The sequence below is a fragment of the Cyclopterus lumpus genome, chromosome 8 (assembly GCF_009769545.1).
Source record: "Cyclopterus lumpus isolate fCycLum1 chromosome 8, fCycLum1.pri, whole genome shotgun sequence".
Taxonomy (NCBI): Eukaryota; Metazoa; Chordata; class Actinopteri; order Perciformes; family Cyclopteridae; genus Cyclopterus; species Cyclopterus lumpus.
This window is the reverse complement of record NC_046973.1, coordinates 14,050,110-14,065,340: the sequence shown is the minus strand read 5'-3', so window position 1 is coordinate 14,065,340 and position 15,231 is coordinate 14,050,110. Positions and strand designations below refer to the sequence as shown.

Below are 15,231 nucleotides of genomic sequence, written 5' to 3'. Positions count from 1 at the left end.
TGAGTCCTTTTGTGTTTGTGTTAACCTCTCTTGGTTTTCAGCCATTGTCAAGCTTTACATACTCGGCTGTTAACAGACTGTGAAATTGAAGGAAGTAATAACCTATAAAAGTGGAATGAGGGATGAAGGCCTTTTTTTGCTGCAATGCAGGCTCTGTCCATGTAGCTAATTGAGTAGCAGGAAGGAGCGGCTAGGGAAAGGAGAGCTGAGGGTCAAGGAGGAGTCAAAGCGGAACAGCAGAGAGGATTTGACAGCCGGCTGACCCCTAACTCCTTGTCCTGCCCTCAGCAGTGGCAAGCAGGACGGAGGTCAGAGGATCTCTGATCTCTTGACAGCGGCCAGAAGCATCCCTTTTATTTCCAGAAAAACTGGGCAAAATCATTGTTTGGAATTGATCTGATCCTTCATCGTCCCCATTCGTCATGCCTGGTTTGCTCTCCTCTTCGCATCCATTTTTATCTGAATATTGTATTGTACATCACTGCACGCAAATGGTGCAGTTTGTCTTTCTGTCACTGCACTGCTCAGCCGGCGTCTCCTCGGCATGGCCTTTCTCTTCAGAGATTGTGCCGCGGCGCTGAGCGGTATGGGAACTAAGGTGTTTAATAACTGCCGGAGGATATTGTTCAGCTGAATTCTAATCACATTGATTAAAGGTATTGACCAGTGGGACCCAGGGGGGGTTTACAGCTCCTTTGCCTTTATCAATCATCCACCATGCAGCTCCACTGTCCTCTCTGAATCTTCATACTGTATGCTCACTTTATCCCAGACCGGTTGATATACTATATGCTACTGTCGATAAATGATATGTAACATGTGCCTTTACTTACTGTATTTATTGAGCAAGCTATTAACAGCAGAAAGAGCTGTACTCATTTTGTGTCATCTGGGTTTTTAAAAAGAGGGCGGTCAGGATGCAATGCAGCTGCAGTTGTCATGTTTCTCTCAACTTTGAGTACACTATGAGTAAGGAATAACAGTACAATTGGCAAAAAATGTCCCCTCTCTAATGCTGCCTCTTGCCTGTGTTTCCCCACACAGGGCATCTACAGCTGCATCCACGGGGTGCAGATTGAGGAGAAGAGCAGCTCGGCCTTGAACTCCCCATCAGGCACCATGAACAACACCCATTCCAACATTATGCGCCTCTTGCGCACCGCCAAGAACATGGCCTCCCTGTCGGGGGTGAACGGCTCACCACACAGCGCCCTGGACTTCATCCGCCGGGAATCCTCCGTTTATGACATCTCTGAACACCGGCGCAGCCTGGCGGGCCACTCGGACTGCAAGCCGCCTTACCTCCCGGAGGACAACATGTTCAGCGACTACATCAGCGAGGTGGAGAGGACGTTCGGCAACCTCCACCTGAAGGACAGTAACCTGTACCAGGACCACTACCTGCACCAACACGGCTCCACGCTCGGGCTCAGCGGGCCACCGGTCAACCGGCCCCACAGTCTGGGCAGTGCGAGTTCTCTGGAGGGCGGCATGTTCGACTGTGACAGCCCGGGCGGAGGGGTGGCCCCTATATTCACCACCCAGCCCTGCTCAGCATTGACCCACAGGAACATGAGCAAGTTTGACCTGCTGTCTGGACAGACTCCTCCCCCCGGCCAGGGCTTCAAGGGAGGGCTGCCGGACCTGTACGGGAAGTTCTCCTTCAAGGGAGGTGCCTCGAGTTCCACATTTATCCCGGGGCATGGCTACTGCGGAGGGAGAGGAGAGGACGAAGGAAATATACGGTCCGATGTCTCGGACATTTCCACGCACACAGTAACTTATGGAAATCTGGAGGGTAATGCCAAGAAGCGCAAACAATACCGCGATAGCCTGAAGAAGAGGCCGGCCTCTGCCAAGTCCAGACGGGAGCTGGACGAGATCGAGCTGGGCTACAGGAGGAAACCCTACCACATCAGCCACCACCACTACCACGGCCACCGCTCTACCTCCCCACCACTTTTGCCCCCTGAACGGAAGAGAGGAGGTGGAGGTGGAGGAGGAAACAACGATGGGAACACCTATCTCTTCAGAGAAAAGGAGAGTGTGAGGGATTTTTATTTGGACCAGTTTCGTCCCAAAGAGGGCGTCCCTCAGTGGGAACACGTGGACCTGACAGAGGGCCCGGGGAATAGAGACGGAGGAGTGGGGGCCTGCACCACCCTGGTTCCAACGGATGACTTCCTTAAGGGCAAACCCAAAAAGTCAGATTCAAAGAGTGGGGGAGGATCTGGTGGGCTGGCAGGGGGAGAGTGGGAGTGCAGGAACTGTCGGGCCAGCGGGGGAGGATTGGCCAAGCAGATGTCCATGCATGGAGGCGGGGGTGGTGGAGGGTATGGTGGTGGCATGAGCTGCGGGTCCTCGGGAGGTGGAGGAAACAGCCGCCCCAGCTCTGCGACCTGCATGCGCTGCGAGGGCTGTAAAAAAACAGGAAACCTCTACGATATCAGCGAGGACAACAACCACCTCTTGGAACAGATGGGGGGAGGGAAAGGTGGGGGAGGAGGCCCCCAGTCTCAATCTCAGGGCCAGCAGAGGAGGAAGGGCGGAGGCTTCGGCAAACCACTGAGGCGGCAGCACTCGTATGACGCATTTGTCGACCTTCAGAAAGAGGAGTCAGGTGGGATGGGAAGTCTGATGGGGGGTCTCGGAGGTGGCGGAGGGATGAGCGGTGTCGGTATGGGAGGGATGCTGCCCCCACCCAGGAGCGTCAGCTTGAAGGAGAAAGAACGCTACGTGGAGGGCACCAGCCCCTTCGCGCACATATTTGAGCGCCACGGGGGCTCGGAGAGAGAAAGGGAGCGAGACAGGGACCCGTTGTTTTACGGAGGTGAGGGCCGCAAAGGACCTGGCTCGCCATTCGGCCTGTTCAGAGGCGGCGAGGGCCTCCACCGGCGCTCCGTCGGAGAGAGAGACATACGAGACAGAGATAGGTCTTTGATGGAAGGAGGAGGTGTGGGAGGGTTCTCTTTATCCAAATCTCTTTACCCCGACAGGGTAAACCAAAACCCCTTTATTCCTACGTTTGGCGACGACCAGTGTCTGATGCACGGGGCCAAACAATATTACATGAAAAAGCAACAGCAGCAGCAACAAGTTGCCAAAAACAGCCGAAGTGACTTGCGGAGCCAGATAAGCACGACGTCATATCTGCCAGCGTCCGCCACAGCCGGGGTGATATCCAACGTGACCCCCCGGTTCCCGAAAGAGCTCAGCCTCGGTGGAATGAACCACCACGGCTCCATGCTGGGGGTCGGCCCCCCGCGTCCCTTCAATGGAAGCAATGGCCATGTGTACGAGAAACTCTCCAGCATCGAGTCTGACGTGTGAGAGCAAGAAGAGGAGGAGGAGCGAGGGAGGAGGGGAGGCAAGTGGTGTTAGGAGATCAGGGATGATTTTAAAGAGACTGTCCACACACTGCGACCCTAGCCCATATTGGGACAGAACGATGAGGTAAGGCAGGAGAGAGACTGTGGAAAGCGAAATAAGAGTAAGAGGGGAAAGGGGGGGGGGGGGATCTTGATTTTGCAAAAACCCTGAGGAGATGTGGGACGTTGACCCTCTCTCAGAAACGGCCAAAGCTACTCAAACACAGTCAATCGCCGTTCCCCTCAACATCCCCCCCCCTCCCCTCCCCCAAAATGCACTCAGCTCCGAGTCCATCACTTCACCCTCCAGCGAGGCAGAAGTCAGCGTACTTATTATCACAACGAGGCGACACCTCGTCTTCGTTTGATATTGGACGCCTGAGCCTGGTGCAATGTGCCGGCCGTCTGAGAGCTCCCGCTGAGGAAAGACTGTGAGAGCGAGCGGCCCATCTGCCCCTGTGTCACCGCGGAAAGGAGACATTGTCACGTTTCACAGGAGACGACGAGTGCCTCTCTCTCCCTCTCTCCCTCTCTCCCTCTCTGGAAGGAGACAACGCGACAACTCCTCTTCCTTCCTCCCCCCCCCCCCCCCCCCCCCCCCCCCAGCTCCTCCTCATCCCTGACGCCAAAAGACCTGTTCTTGTTTGTTATGAGAAATACAATCATGAATGATAATAAGATATTCTTCTAGAAAAAGAAAAAAAAACAGGGTATAAGAACAACAATAATATTGATAACATTGTGAATAACAAAGACGTTAGCGCTGATTATGATAACACTGCTTATGATATCACTAAGTTTTTCTTGTTTTATGTTCTGTTGGTATAATATTTCACTACTGTTTTAGTATCTGTAGTTGTATCCTGTCTACCCTGGGTGGCAGCAGGAAGGTTGTTTTAAGTTCATCCAACAAGCCAGAAAGACTGAAGTCCTTAAATCCCTTTTTTTTCCGTGTTCTGTAGAATATTTTACTCCACGCTCATAACATTTATTTGCTCCTTGTGGAAAAACAGAATCTGGCGGACACATTTAGAGCTGACAGATCCCAGATCTCATTTGATGTTTCAAGAGGGTACAAATCAAATGCACACACACACACTCACACACACACACACACATGCAGATTTTATCGGTCTGAACTTGTGTTACTGTGAACGACACGTTTCGTCCGGAGCTGAAGACACTGAGAGGAAGGACGTGCCTTAACGGTCTCCAGTGGACGTGTCCTTCCGGTTCACACGCGGCACCGGGACGGACCGGCATGCCGTTCGGCTGCTCGGCGTTCTCTACGCGTTTACCAGCCAAAGCTGCAGTGAAAATGTTCAGCGGGCTTGAGACGCGACGACTGGCGGGTTAAAATACACGGGGAGGATGTTTTATACCTTCGTAAGATTATTCCGTACGTCGAGTTTGGGATGTTTTCAGGATGTCGCGAACGGACCGACGCATTCTCACCTTCACAACCCGGCAGCCTTCAGACCACTTCTTTTTATTCAGGTGTTACAGGATAGCAGTCACCAGGCACTCGCTATTTTTTTTCGCCTCTCTCGCCGGTTTCTCGATGTAGGCGTTACTTTTCACTCACACAGAAAGCTTTGTTTGTACATTGTGTATGATTAATATATATGCACTGTTGTTTTTTTTCTTTTGTTGGCGAAGTGCAACAAAACGTGTAGGAGACGTGTTGTTGCCCCGTGACAATGATGCCGATTGAAGCGTGAGCTGACGAGGATGTCTGATTGAAAGAGGCCTCTGAAACATCGACGGAGGCGTCCGGAAGGCGGCCATCTTGCCAACGCTTTCCGGCCTTTTTCCCCTCCGACTGATGTAGATAGTCCTTTTGAGCTGGAGGGGCCTCGTTTATTGCACAGGACCTTTTACTCAGTGTAGGTTCAGGATAGACATGCCTTATCATCCCATCAGCCTGCCCCCAGCCCCGTGATGACTCATCGTATTACTGTACAGAATAAAGACGCCTCTTTTAGTCATTTAAAGGTTTGATCTCCGATTGGCTGGCGGTGTCAGAAGTTCAAGGCCTGCGGGAGACTGAGCAGAGCGCTGGCCTGGTGTCGGAGTGCCACCTTTGTGACTGCAGACTTCTATCTTCTTATTCCCTAATCTAAAAGGTTGCCGTGTGTGCGTGCTTGTGTGAGTGTGTGCGTGGAGGGAAGCAAATCACGATTGAATGATTACAGTTGTTTAATCCCCCCCCCCCCCCCCCCCCCCACTAACCTGCTGATAACTATTCATAAGTTCAGCCGCCTCTCCTCCTCCCCTCGCTCCACAGATAACACCGTCAATGTGAGACTGATCGAGTTAGCCTTAAATCAAACAGATCCACCCCCACCCCCCCCCCCCCCCACCCCCACCCCCGATGACTCTCCTAATAAATAGATTGGGATCTCTGGAATTTTTTATACGCACACATTTTTGAAAGTTCAGGTCAACCATTATCAGCGAGATGGCATAAGGAGGCGACCAGGAACTGACGAGGAGGAAATAAGCAACGAGACTTGGGAGTGGGCATCAATCAGCGTCAGCATTTGTACGTTCAATCTTTTCCCTGTAAATAATATATTTAAAAACGCTTTTCACTTTGTACAGTAAACAGACAGACAGGATGTAAGTTTCAATATGTTTTACAGCAATTTAAGAAATAAACAAAACAATGATAAAAAACTCAAAAACAAAAAAAACTCAAGAACAAAAATATGCAAAATATAGTTAAGACACAAATATTACTAATCATAAGTGATATAATTGAACCTTTTTTTCTTTAAATCTCATGTTTACTTAATTATGATAGTTTACCAATGAGTATACTGATTATGTTAAGAATTATGCTTTTTCATATCTTCACTAAAGTGTTGGAAATCGAGGATAATTTACTGTAGGTGTAGACGTTTGGTGATAAAAGGGGAACGTTTAGTTTTAGCAGTCTTTGCTAAGCTTCCCTTGAATTGTGTTTAGATTCTCTCTTTTTAAGGTAAGCTCTTCTTCATGCTTTTTGAGATAAAAATCAATTATCTACACATTTATGGAATACAATATTACGTGTATACATAGATGATATTTGCGTATAGAGGCAGTATATTGTGATCCTTCATTTTTAAAGCAGCGATCCTTAAATATCCTAACGTACAGGATATTTGTGTTTTCGTTCCCCTTTTTATTTTGAACGTTGATTGCACACAGAATTTAGAGCCATCGTCGGCCCGGCCTATCCTGTTCCCTCTCTATGTTTGGGCTATACATCACTGTGGTAAAGGACACACACACACACACACACTTATATAAACACATGCACACACATACTCACAAATGTGCGCTGGACATTCCCCAGAGTTTATGTTAACACTGCTGAGGATTTTGGCACAGTATTGCCCGAGAACCGAAAGCGAGTGTAGTTCCATCTTATCGAGAACCCATCAGAAGCTGAAATGCATTTGTGCAACCCCTTTATTAAAAGGTGCAACATTTGTCCTGTCATGTCTCATCTTTGGTGGAGATTTGCTTCAGGGGAATCAACTGTTGTTGCTTTATTTGAGCTTGCCTGTTACTAAACTGTGCTGTTTGACAGCTGGAAACACTTAAAAGCTTTTGGATTCTAATTTATATTTGTGCAACTTTGCGCACCGCTTGTTTCTCAGTATGAGACGGGAGATATGATTTGTAATTTGTTGTGTACATATGCAAGTTTGTCCCCCATGCAGTCGCAAGTTATTTCCCCCGGTCTTCTTCTGTATGGCACTGATTCCAATAAGTCTCTATAATCCTCGCCCCGGCCCTGTGAGAGAAATTCATCTCTCTTCTGTTTTTTTTCTCCTCAACTGCTTTCATGTCTAGCGGGTTGATTGAAAAGTGAAAAATGTATCCATGTGCACAAACTCTTTTGGGTTTGCATATTTTTTTTCCATACAAGCCACCACGATCCTTCTCCTCATTTGCAATAAACAGGATGACAAAACAAAAAACAAGATCTTACTGTACACTGTATGTGCCAATTCATCACTTCCTTTTTTTGGGGGGGGGGGGGGCCCGGCCCGGCGTCCAGCTGCAGGTTGGGAAGTCAAAGGTGCACCTGACACTGTGGTAAACATGCTATCATCAGGCCCGTACCACCTCCAGCTGCTCTGAGTAAGCATGGCTCGCCAGACCATTTTATTGATTGATTGATTGATTTGATTTCCCTCACAGCCCGGTTGCTCCCGGGCTCACTTCTCTGCACACGAGCATGCCACAACACATTTTATCCAAATTGGGGTCGGGTCGAGCAAAAACACTGTGTCACATTTTTACAACGCAACAAACGGCTGTGGCGAGTTGGCGGGTGTGGGACATCCTGAAGGTGGAGGATGTGAATATCACCCTCAGCTGACGTGTGTTTATTTGGGACCAAACGAGAGCATGCCGGGGTCAGCCACAGGGATCGATGTACCGGTTAAACTGACTTGTGAAAATGTATCTGATATCAATATTTCTATCATGGTGTGTTGTTTTGTTTTTTTGTTTTTTTAAATCAACAAGTCACATGCAGATAGGAAGAATTATACTGTGATATTATGCGATTGATTTGTTGTGAAGCTCCATGTAATTTAGCTGCTTATAATTTTCCAGTTCACTCTAATTCATTTGCAGAAGCTGTTTACTCATATGTTAAAGATCTATCTGTGTGTGTGTGTATTAATATGTATTGATATTGCTTTATATTGATGCATACAAAATTTTCTATTAAATTGTGTACAGTTTTGTTTGTTTAATATTGCTATTTTCCATCGTCATCATTCATACAGTCAAGAATGAAAAAGGCATCAGGGGTTGCTACTAAATGTATTTCACAAGGTGAACACACATTGATTAGATTTACTGTGGGTTAACAAAGATGTAACATATGAATAGTATCAATTGTATACATTATGATATACATAATATTATTCTTGGCCATTCTTTTCTCTTTTTGTGGCCCTTTTCTTTGAAATATTCCCCCAAATTTTTACACCATACGAACAGAAAACGACACAAAAACAAATAATTGTACAGGTTGTGTAAATACTGAATATTGGGGGAAAACATTGACCTTGTTTTGGGGTTTTTTTTGTATGGAAACAATCAAAGTAATCTCAATAACAAAAAAAACGTGACAAAATCACAACAAAAAAAAAACATTAAGGTACTTCTAATAAGGATAATACTGATATCTACAATTATAAGTGCTCAAATAAGACTATCCTTTCTCTTTGTACATGATGAACAAAATGAAGTGTTGAGTATTAATAATAAAAAACTAAGTTTCACGCATATGGCACAGAGTCTTTTTAAGCCTTTCCCTCTGACCTCCGTCACACTCACTGTGGATTCATTTCACTTCGCCGCCATACCGTCCGAACAGAAGCCTTTATCTGGAGGCCGACGCCATCAACAGCTCCAATTCAGGTGCCAGTCGGAGGCGCCGCCTTGCTCTCCATCTGCCTCTCAGGCCCTCTCTGTCGGCCGCTCGCCGATGTTTTTGCGCCGTCACTCCTCCCTGTTCTCCTATCTCCCACCTGATACTCTAACACTGAGATTGTGTCCCTTCCTCCTGTACTTCCGCCCCCCCCTCTCTCGCACGTTCCCCAGAACACACACACACACACACACACACACACACACACACACACACACACATATAATCTGAAACCCTTCATTGAGTCCTTCGCCTCTCCCTTTCACACACACAAGCTCTCGCTCTCTCTTTCTCTCTCTCTCTCTCTCTCGCTCTCTCTCTCTCTCTCTTTCTCTCTCTCTCCCAGGGCCATATGGTGACTGTATGGTGGAGTGGTTGGGTCTGGGTCTGCCCCCATCAACCTTCCACACTGCTCACTGCTGCTGGCGCTCCACACAGCCTCGTCTGATGCTGTCCAGCCCCCTCAGGGTTCTCTCAGGCTGCTCTCTCCTCCCTCCCCCTTCCACACACACACACACACACACACACACACACACACACACACACACACACACACACACACACACACACAATCACTGCTCCTGCTGGACTTTGCATCAGCGCCTGTACCTGCCTGAGACCTGTTGTCTGATTATATTGTAAAACCTGATCCGGCCCCCATTTGGGTTCCCACTGAAAGGCATCAACACCGATTCATCCGGGAGAGATCAACATCGGGGTTGAGGGTGTCTTTCACAATGCATAATAATGATCTGAGGTCGGGGAAGCGGGACTGATTGAAAAATCTAGTTGACGGAAGTAAATGAAGAAAACCCTCCCCTGTCTCAGCAATTGCCATCAAACTGACATTGAGAAGGGCATTTATCTTCCGGCAGCAGCCGCCGACGCCGTTCAGTTGCCAATAGTGTAATATTGTTCTTGTACTGAGCAGGTCCCCTGTGCAAATGTGTTTAAATGTGAGAATATTAAGCAGGAGGATATACAGGCAAAAGCATCCCGCAGAAAATCAAAGCTGAAATCGTGTGCAGTTAGCTCGGCTGCTCATGTCCTCAGCTCTTTCTTCAGCAGTGTTGCATGTCTCCATTGCACACGCATCAACGCCAGCCAAGTTTGAATCCCGATGATGCTTCATTAAAATGGAAAGACATGTGCGTGATTAGCTCTGATTACCTCTCACATTACAAAAGCGCCTCACATCCAAAAACAACAGTTATTTTTTCTTTCCTTTTTTCCTCCCTTCTCTTTTCCACCGTTGAACAGCTGGGCTGTGTAGTAGATCTTATCCTGAGTGCCTTAAAGATGCAGGAGGAGTTTTTTACCGCCACAGTTTCTACCACCTCGTGACTCTCCACCTCTCGTAATCTCAGCTGGTCAAAGGTGGAGGACGGGAGCTTCAGTCACGAGTAAATCCAGCACCACAAGCAGGTTTTGTGCCCGAAAAGCAGAGCAGTCTTCATTTGGGGCCAAAAGGGCCGCCACCACCCAGGCGATCTTCTCACCTGTGCTCCCCACAGCTCCCCATCGTCTGCCAGGGGAACCTGGAAGCTCAGAGACGTGATGGTAAACTTGCTGACGAGAGCAAACACAGTCCGGATCATCCGGGTTGATCAGTGCAGTGAGGCTGCCTGCCGGGACAATGCTAACTAGCTTAGCATCCATTCTGTATGCTAAATCTCTGACCTGCTCTCACCTGCATACCTGCACTCGGCATCTACGGTGGCACCCATCCTCCTCATTCATCATCCCCTCACTCCTAGCTCACATTAATGTTTCAGTCACACTGGCGTGTGAGACTTATTCAATTATTGAGATGGAGTGAGGTGTGTGTGTGTGTGTGGGGGGGGGCATGATATATTAGTAAGAAGAATATCAATAAATGCGCTACAGTGCGCAGTGTTTCAGCTGCTGTCAGATTACCTGAATTATATACAGGTTTTTTTTGTTTTTCCTGCTTTGGAGAGTTGGGCAGTCTGACCTTCCGAACAGAAGCCAACGCCATCAACAGCTCCAATTCAGGCGGAGGCGCCGCCTTGCTCTCCATCTGCCTCTCAGGCCCTCTCTGTCGGCCGCTTGCCGTTGTTTTTGCCCTGTCACTCCTCCCTGTTCTCCTATCTCCACCTGATACTCTAACACTGAGACTGCGTCCCTTCCTTCTGTACTTCTCTGCCCCCTTCCCCCCACCCTCCATTCTGTTCTATCTTTTACTTTCTTTATCCCACTCTTTCTCCCTCCAATACCCCCTCCTTTTATTGTGCGTCAATTTGAGTTATTGGGGCGGAGAGAGAGGTGGGGCATCGCGGTAATAAAAGAAAGAGGGGCCCGTGAGTTATGGATGAGAGTTCACTGGATTATGGAGAATGAGAGGAGGAGCAGGATGGAGGGAGAAGAAGAGGGGTAAAAAGGACAGATGACAGAGGGGCTACAGTACTTCCAGAAAGTCCGATAAAGCAAGCGTCACCTTCAGTGATTCAACTCACTTCATCCTTGAAACCTGTGACCTTAGAAGACTTGCTTGTCTGCTGAATATCTCTCAACTGTGTGTGTGTGTGTGTGTGTGTGTGTGTGTGTGTGTGTGTGTGTGTGTGTGCGTGTAGCACTGCTCTGTCACTTTCCTACCTTTTTCTTCCATCCCTGTCCCTTTCTCTTTCTGCTCTTTATGATGTATACCTGCATTTTAACAATAATTAACAGTTACCTAGCAACAGGATATATTATGTCAAAAAAACAGAGAAGCGTCTGATGCAACGACAAAAAAGAGTAGTAATATTGTTACATTTCGATTGTATTTCAACTTAATTCCCACTATTTGGTATATAACAGAAGGCAGTTGACGCGTGCTGACTAGGCTCACCTCCGCACACTGGGAACAAACTGTGTGTGCGTGTGTGTGTGTGTGTGTGTGTGTGTGTGTGTGTGTGTGTGTGTGTGTGTGTGTGTGTGTGTGTGTGCAGTGTAAATGAGACTGTAAGTTATCAGTACACGCGGCGTATAGAATTCCTTCTGATTGTGGGAGGAGGCTTTTCTTTGTCATGATGCTGCATTCGAAGAGCGACACATAGAAAATATTGGAATTTGGCAAGAGTTGAGGTTGGCACTGTGTTTTATTAATTTAGTTCCTGACCTCTAAATGTTCTGTTTTTGCACTGGTAGCCATATCATAGAGGTACACGTGAGTGATCGTTAAAGCTGGGGAGGGCAATTTATTGTGGAAGTGTATTTCTTTGTTATATTTGTTGAAATTCTTTTTACACCCTGACAGCAATTCTTTAAAGCTGGGCCATGTAGAGAAAATCAAAAACAGGATATTTTCAACCAAAAACCTCCTTATCGATATTGCGACGATATCAATGTATTGACCAGCGGTGCTTTCTCCAAAATATAAGACCTTTTTGATAAATAATCACAGGTAATGTGGATAAAATGACCAGATGGGTAAAGGCAAATAACAGAACAGCTTGAACAATCTGGTAAGTGCAAAAGGTTACACCACTTTACTGTAACGCAGCTCTTAAAATACTTATTCCATATTACTATATGTCAAATGTAATCTTATTTCGCGACATGAAATGTATATGTTGCCGCGAGCAAAGCCTGGAAACAGGTGGACGCAGGTGGACGCAGCTAGCCCGGCTGTGTGTATTTAATCTGTCCAGAAAGACCGAGTTCAAACATGGCAGCTCTACACAGAATGATGTGCCACGCAGGTAAATGATGCCTGGAAGCCGAACAGGTGCTCAACCTTTAAAATGTACTCCTTGCATGACAGCAACCTCCTTCCCCCGCAAGTTTTTTTCCTTCCTGATTCATAACACGGTTCGGCACAAATTGTTGCTGTTCTCGCGCGCAGAATGATTCAGTGTGAACAAAGCACATGTGTGCAGACAAAGCGACAGGTGTGCCGACACGAGGATGAGCAATCGGGAGGAAGAAGATGAGAACGAGGAGCTCACGAGCCAGTCATTTTGTGTTGCAGGGAGGGAGAGCGAGAGAGAGAGAGAGCAAGAGAGAGAGAGATAGAGTGGGGGACACAGATGGAGTGATAGGACATCAACAAGTGAGAGATCGCCGCAATGATAAACGACAGAAGGTGAAAGTGAAGTGCTGAGGAGAAAGGGTTAAAGAGGAGAGAGAGCGAAAGAGAGAGAGAGAGAGAGAGATGGTTGCCTCGGCAACAGCAGCCGGCGTTTTCTCTCTTTCATTATCGACCCCTCTTGCACACACACACACACACACACACACACACACAGATGCTACATACACATGTTTTTGCAGGCGCATTGTATTAACGCGGCGCTCTTCGTGCTCTATAGATCTCTTCAGAAGGACGATGCACTTGTCTGATGCTGTGGAGGCGCAGGATGTTTAGAGATGAGCGAGTTCAACCAATGAGTTTTCGTGTTGTTATAAAGTCATAAAGATATATAGATGTGATGAATGTATTCTTTAGGTCACATGTGCAAAAAAAAAAGAAAGTCTTACTGCTGCACAGAGGCTCTCTGGCCTGAGGTTGAATTAAATGTTATATGAAATGTACAGTAATCACAAGATGCAGGCGATGTTAATTATTTATGCCTCTGCGAGCTGACACTGCACCGCACATACAACATCTTGCTATCAGAAATAACCTGCATGTGCGATCATGTTACAAGCTGTTGTGTATATTATATATTTTTATTATATATATATATATATATATATATTTATTTATTTTAAGTACCCTATCAACTCCTGTTGTGTCTTCCTCAACCCGGTCATGCGAGATCCAGTGTCTATAAGGTCACCGCCGCATCACACGAAGGGTGAGTGAAAAGCGTGACTGTGAGTGACGAGCATGTGTAGGTGTATGTATGCATGCGTGCATGCGTTTTCTTTGAGGTCTGCATGCGTGACATGTACACAGAATGTTGGACTCTGTGTGGCATCTCCGGCTGCAAATATACATGACTTGTGTGTGATGCAATGATAGGCTGTATAATGTAAATGTAGGATTGGAGCTTGTGTGTGAGTGTGTGTGTGTGTGTGTGTGTGTGTGTGTGTGTGTGTGTGTGTGTGTGTGTGTGTGTGTGTGTGTGTGTGAGTGTGTGTGTGTGTGTGTGTGTGTGTGTGTGTGTGTGTGTGTGTGGGTGTGTGTGTGTGTGTGTGTCTGCGTGTACGCGCATGTGAGAGCAACATAGATCACCAGAGAGAAGAGGACGGACCCCCGAGGAAGAGTGGAGTGATAAAGCGCAAAGGCCCACTACGAGAGTCACAAGGACGGAGCAGAGATGATGATGATGGCACCATCAAATGTAATGGGGCTACGGGAGAAGGTGGGTGAGAGTGGGGAGGATGGGGGGAGCTGCCGGGGGGTGAGGACCATGAGTTGGTGGAGGCTACGGAAAGGGGCCCCTCAAGACCAACGGGCTTAAGAGGGGCAATCACTCTTCTCCAGGTCCCAATCTGTAATGCGCCCGGTTTGAATTATGATCTCGACGTGTGCCTGAGAGCCTCTCCCCTCTCCCCTCTCCCCTCTCCCATCTCCCCTCTCCCAGCCAACACGACCCCCCTCTGGAACTCTTTGCATCGACTTTTTTTACCTTTGCACTCTATTAATTTTTGCTGCTCGGGATGCTGAAGCCTCTATAGCAACCTCTCACAACCTCCTCCTCTTCTCTCTCCCTCCGCCTCTTTCACACTCTCCCACCCTCCCTCCCTCCATCCCTCCCGGTATCCGTAGTGATTGGAGGCAGGGTTCTGCGGTTGCTAGGAGACAAGCAGAGTGTGGCAGCCGGCTTCAGTGTGGGAGAGGGAGATGTGAGAGCGGCAAGGGACATGAGGGAAGGGAGCGCCCCCTGCTGGTTGCTGCCGGCCACTCAGTTCAATGAATGGCGAACGAGCAAAGGGGCCACACACAACTGAGTGTTTTAGTGTTTGAGGGAGCCCTGCTGTGAACTTTTTTTGATGCTATTGATTTTCAGATTTGGTTAACATCCCTTGTTCGAACAGTCACTTTAAGAGCTGGCGGACTGAGGGGAATGCTGATTATGTACCACTCCGTGTCCCTTTGAGGAAATCATCTTTGTATCATCGGCCTCTGTTAAGGTCACAGATTTGGAGTTGGAGCTGTTGCAAGTGTATTTCATCTGGGCTGCGTCATGCTTGTTTGATCTGGGAGAGTTTTTAGGGAGATTGTGAAAGGAGGCGCCACAACGAGCAATCAAGTTCACCATCTCATCCGTCTGTGTCCTCAGAATGATGTTTTCCACCGCGTATTATCAAAGCTGGGCCTCTCTGCTGATATAATTCTTTGTGTCCGTGGGACACTAATTGTGATATTGTAGGACACTCCAGATGGAAAAGGATCAAAGACTGTGAAATTGTACCGAAGCATAACTTTAGAAGCACACACTTCAAAGGGATTGATGAACTGGGATTTCAGAC

At 47.6% G+C, this 15,231-nt stretch overlaps 1 protein-coding gene across 1 annotated transcript in view; it reads left to right on the top strand.

Annotated features, from left to right (window-relative positions):
- The window catches only part of LOC117735022 (glutamate receptor ionotropic, NMDA 2B), a 71,841-nt gene extending 68,511 nt beyond the window's left edge, over window positions 1-3,330 (top strand). The window contains exons 14-15 of the mRNA XM_034539413.1: window positions 1,045-3,086; window positions 3,138-3,330. Coding sequence (XP_034395304.1) covers window positions 1,045-3,086; window positions 3,138-3,330 — 2,235 coding nt within the window. The remainder of the gene's footprint in view (window positions 1-1,044; window positions 3,087-3,137) is intronic.
- Window positions 3,331-15,231: the final 11,901 nt, after the last annotated feature.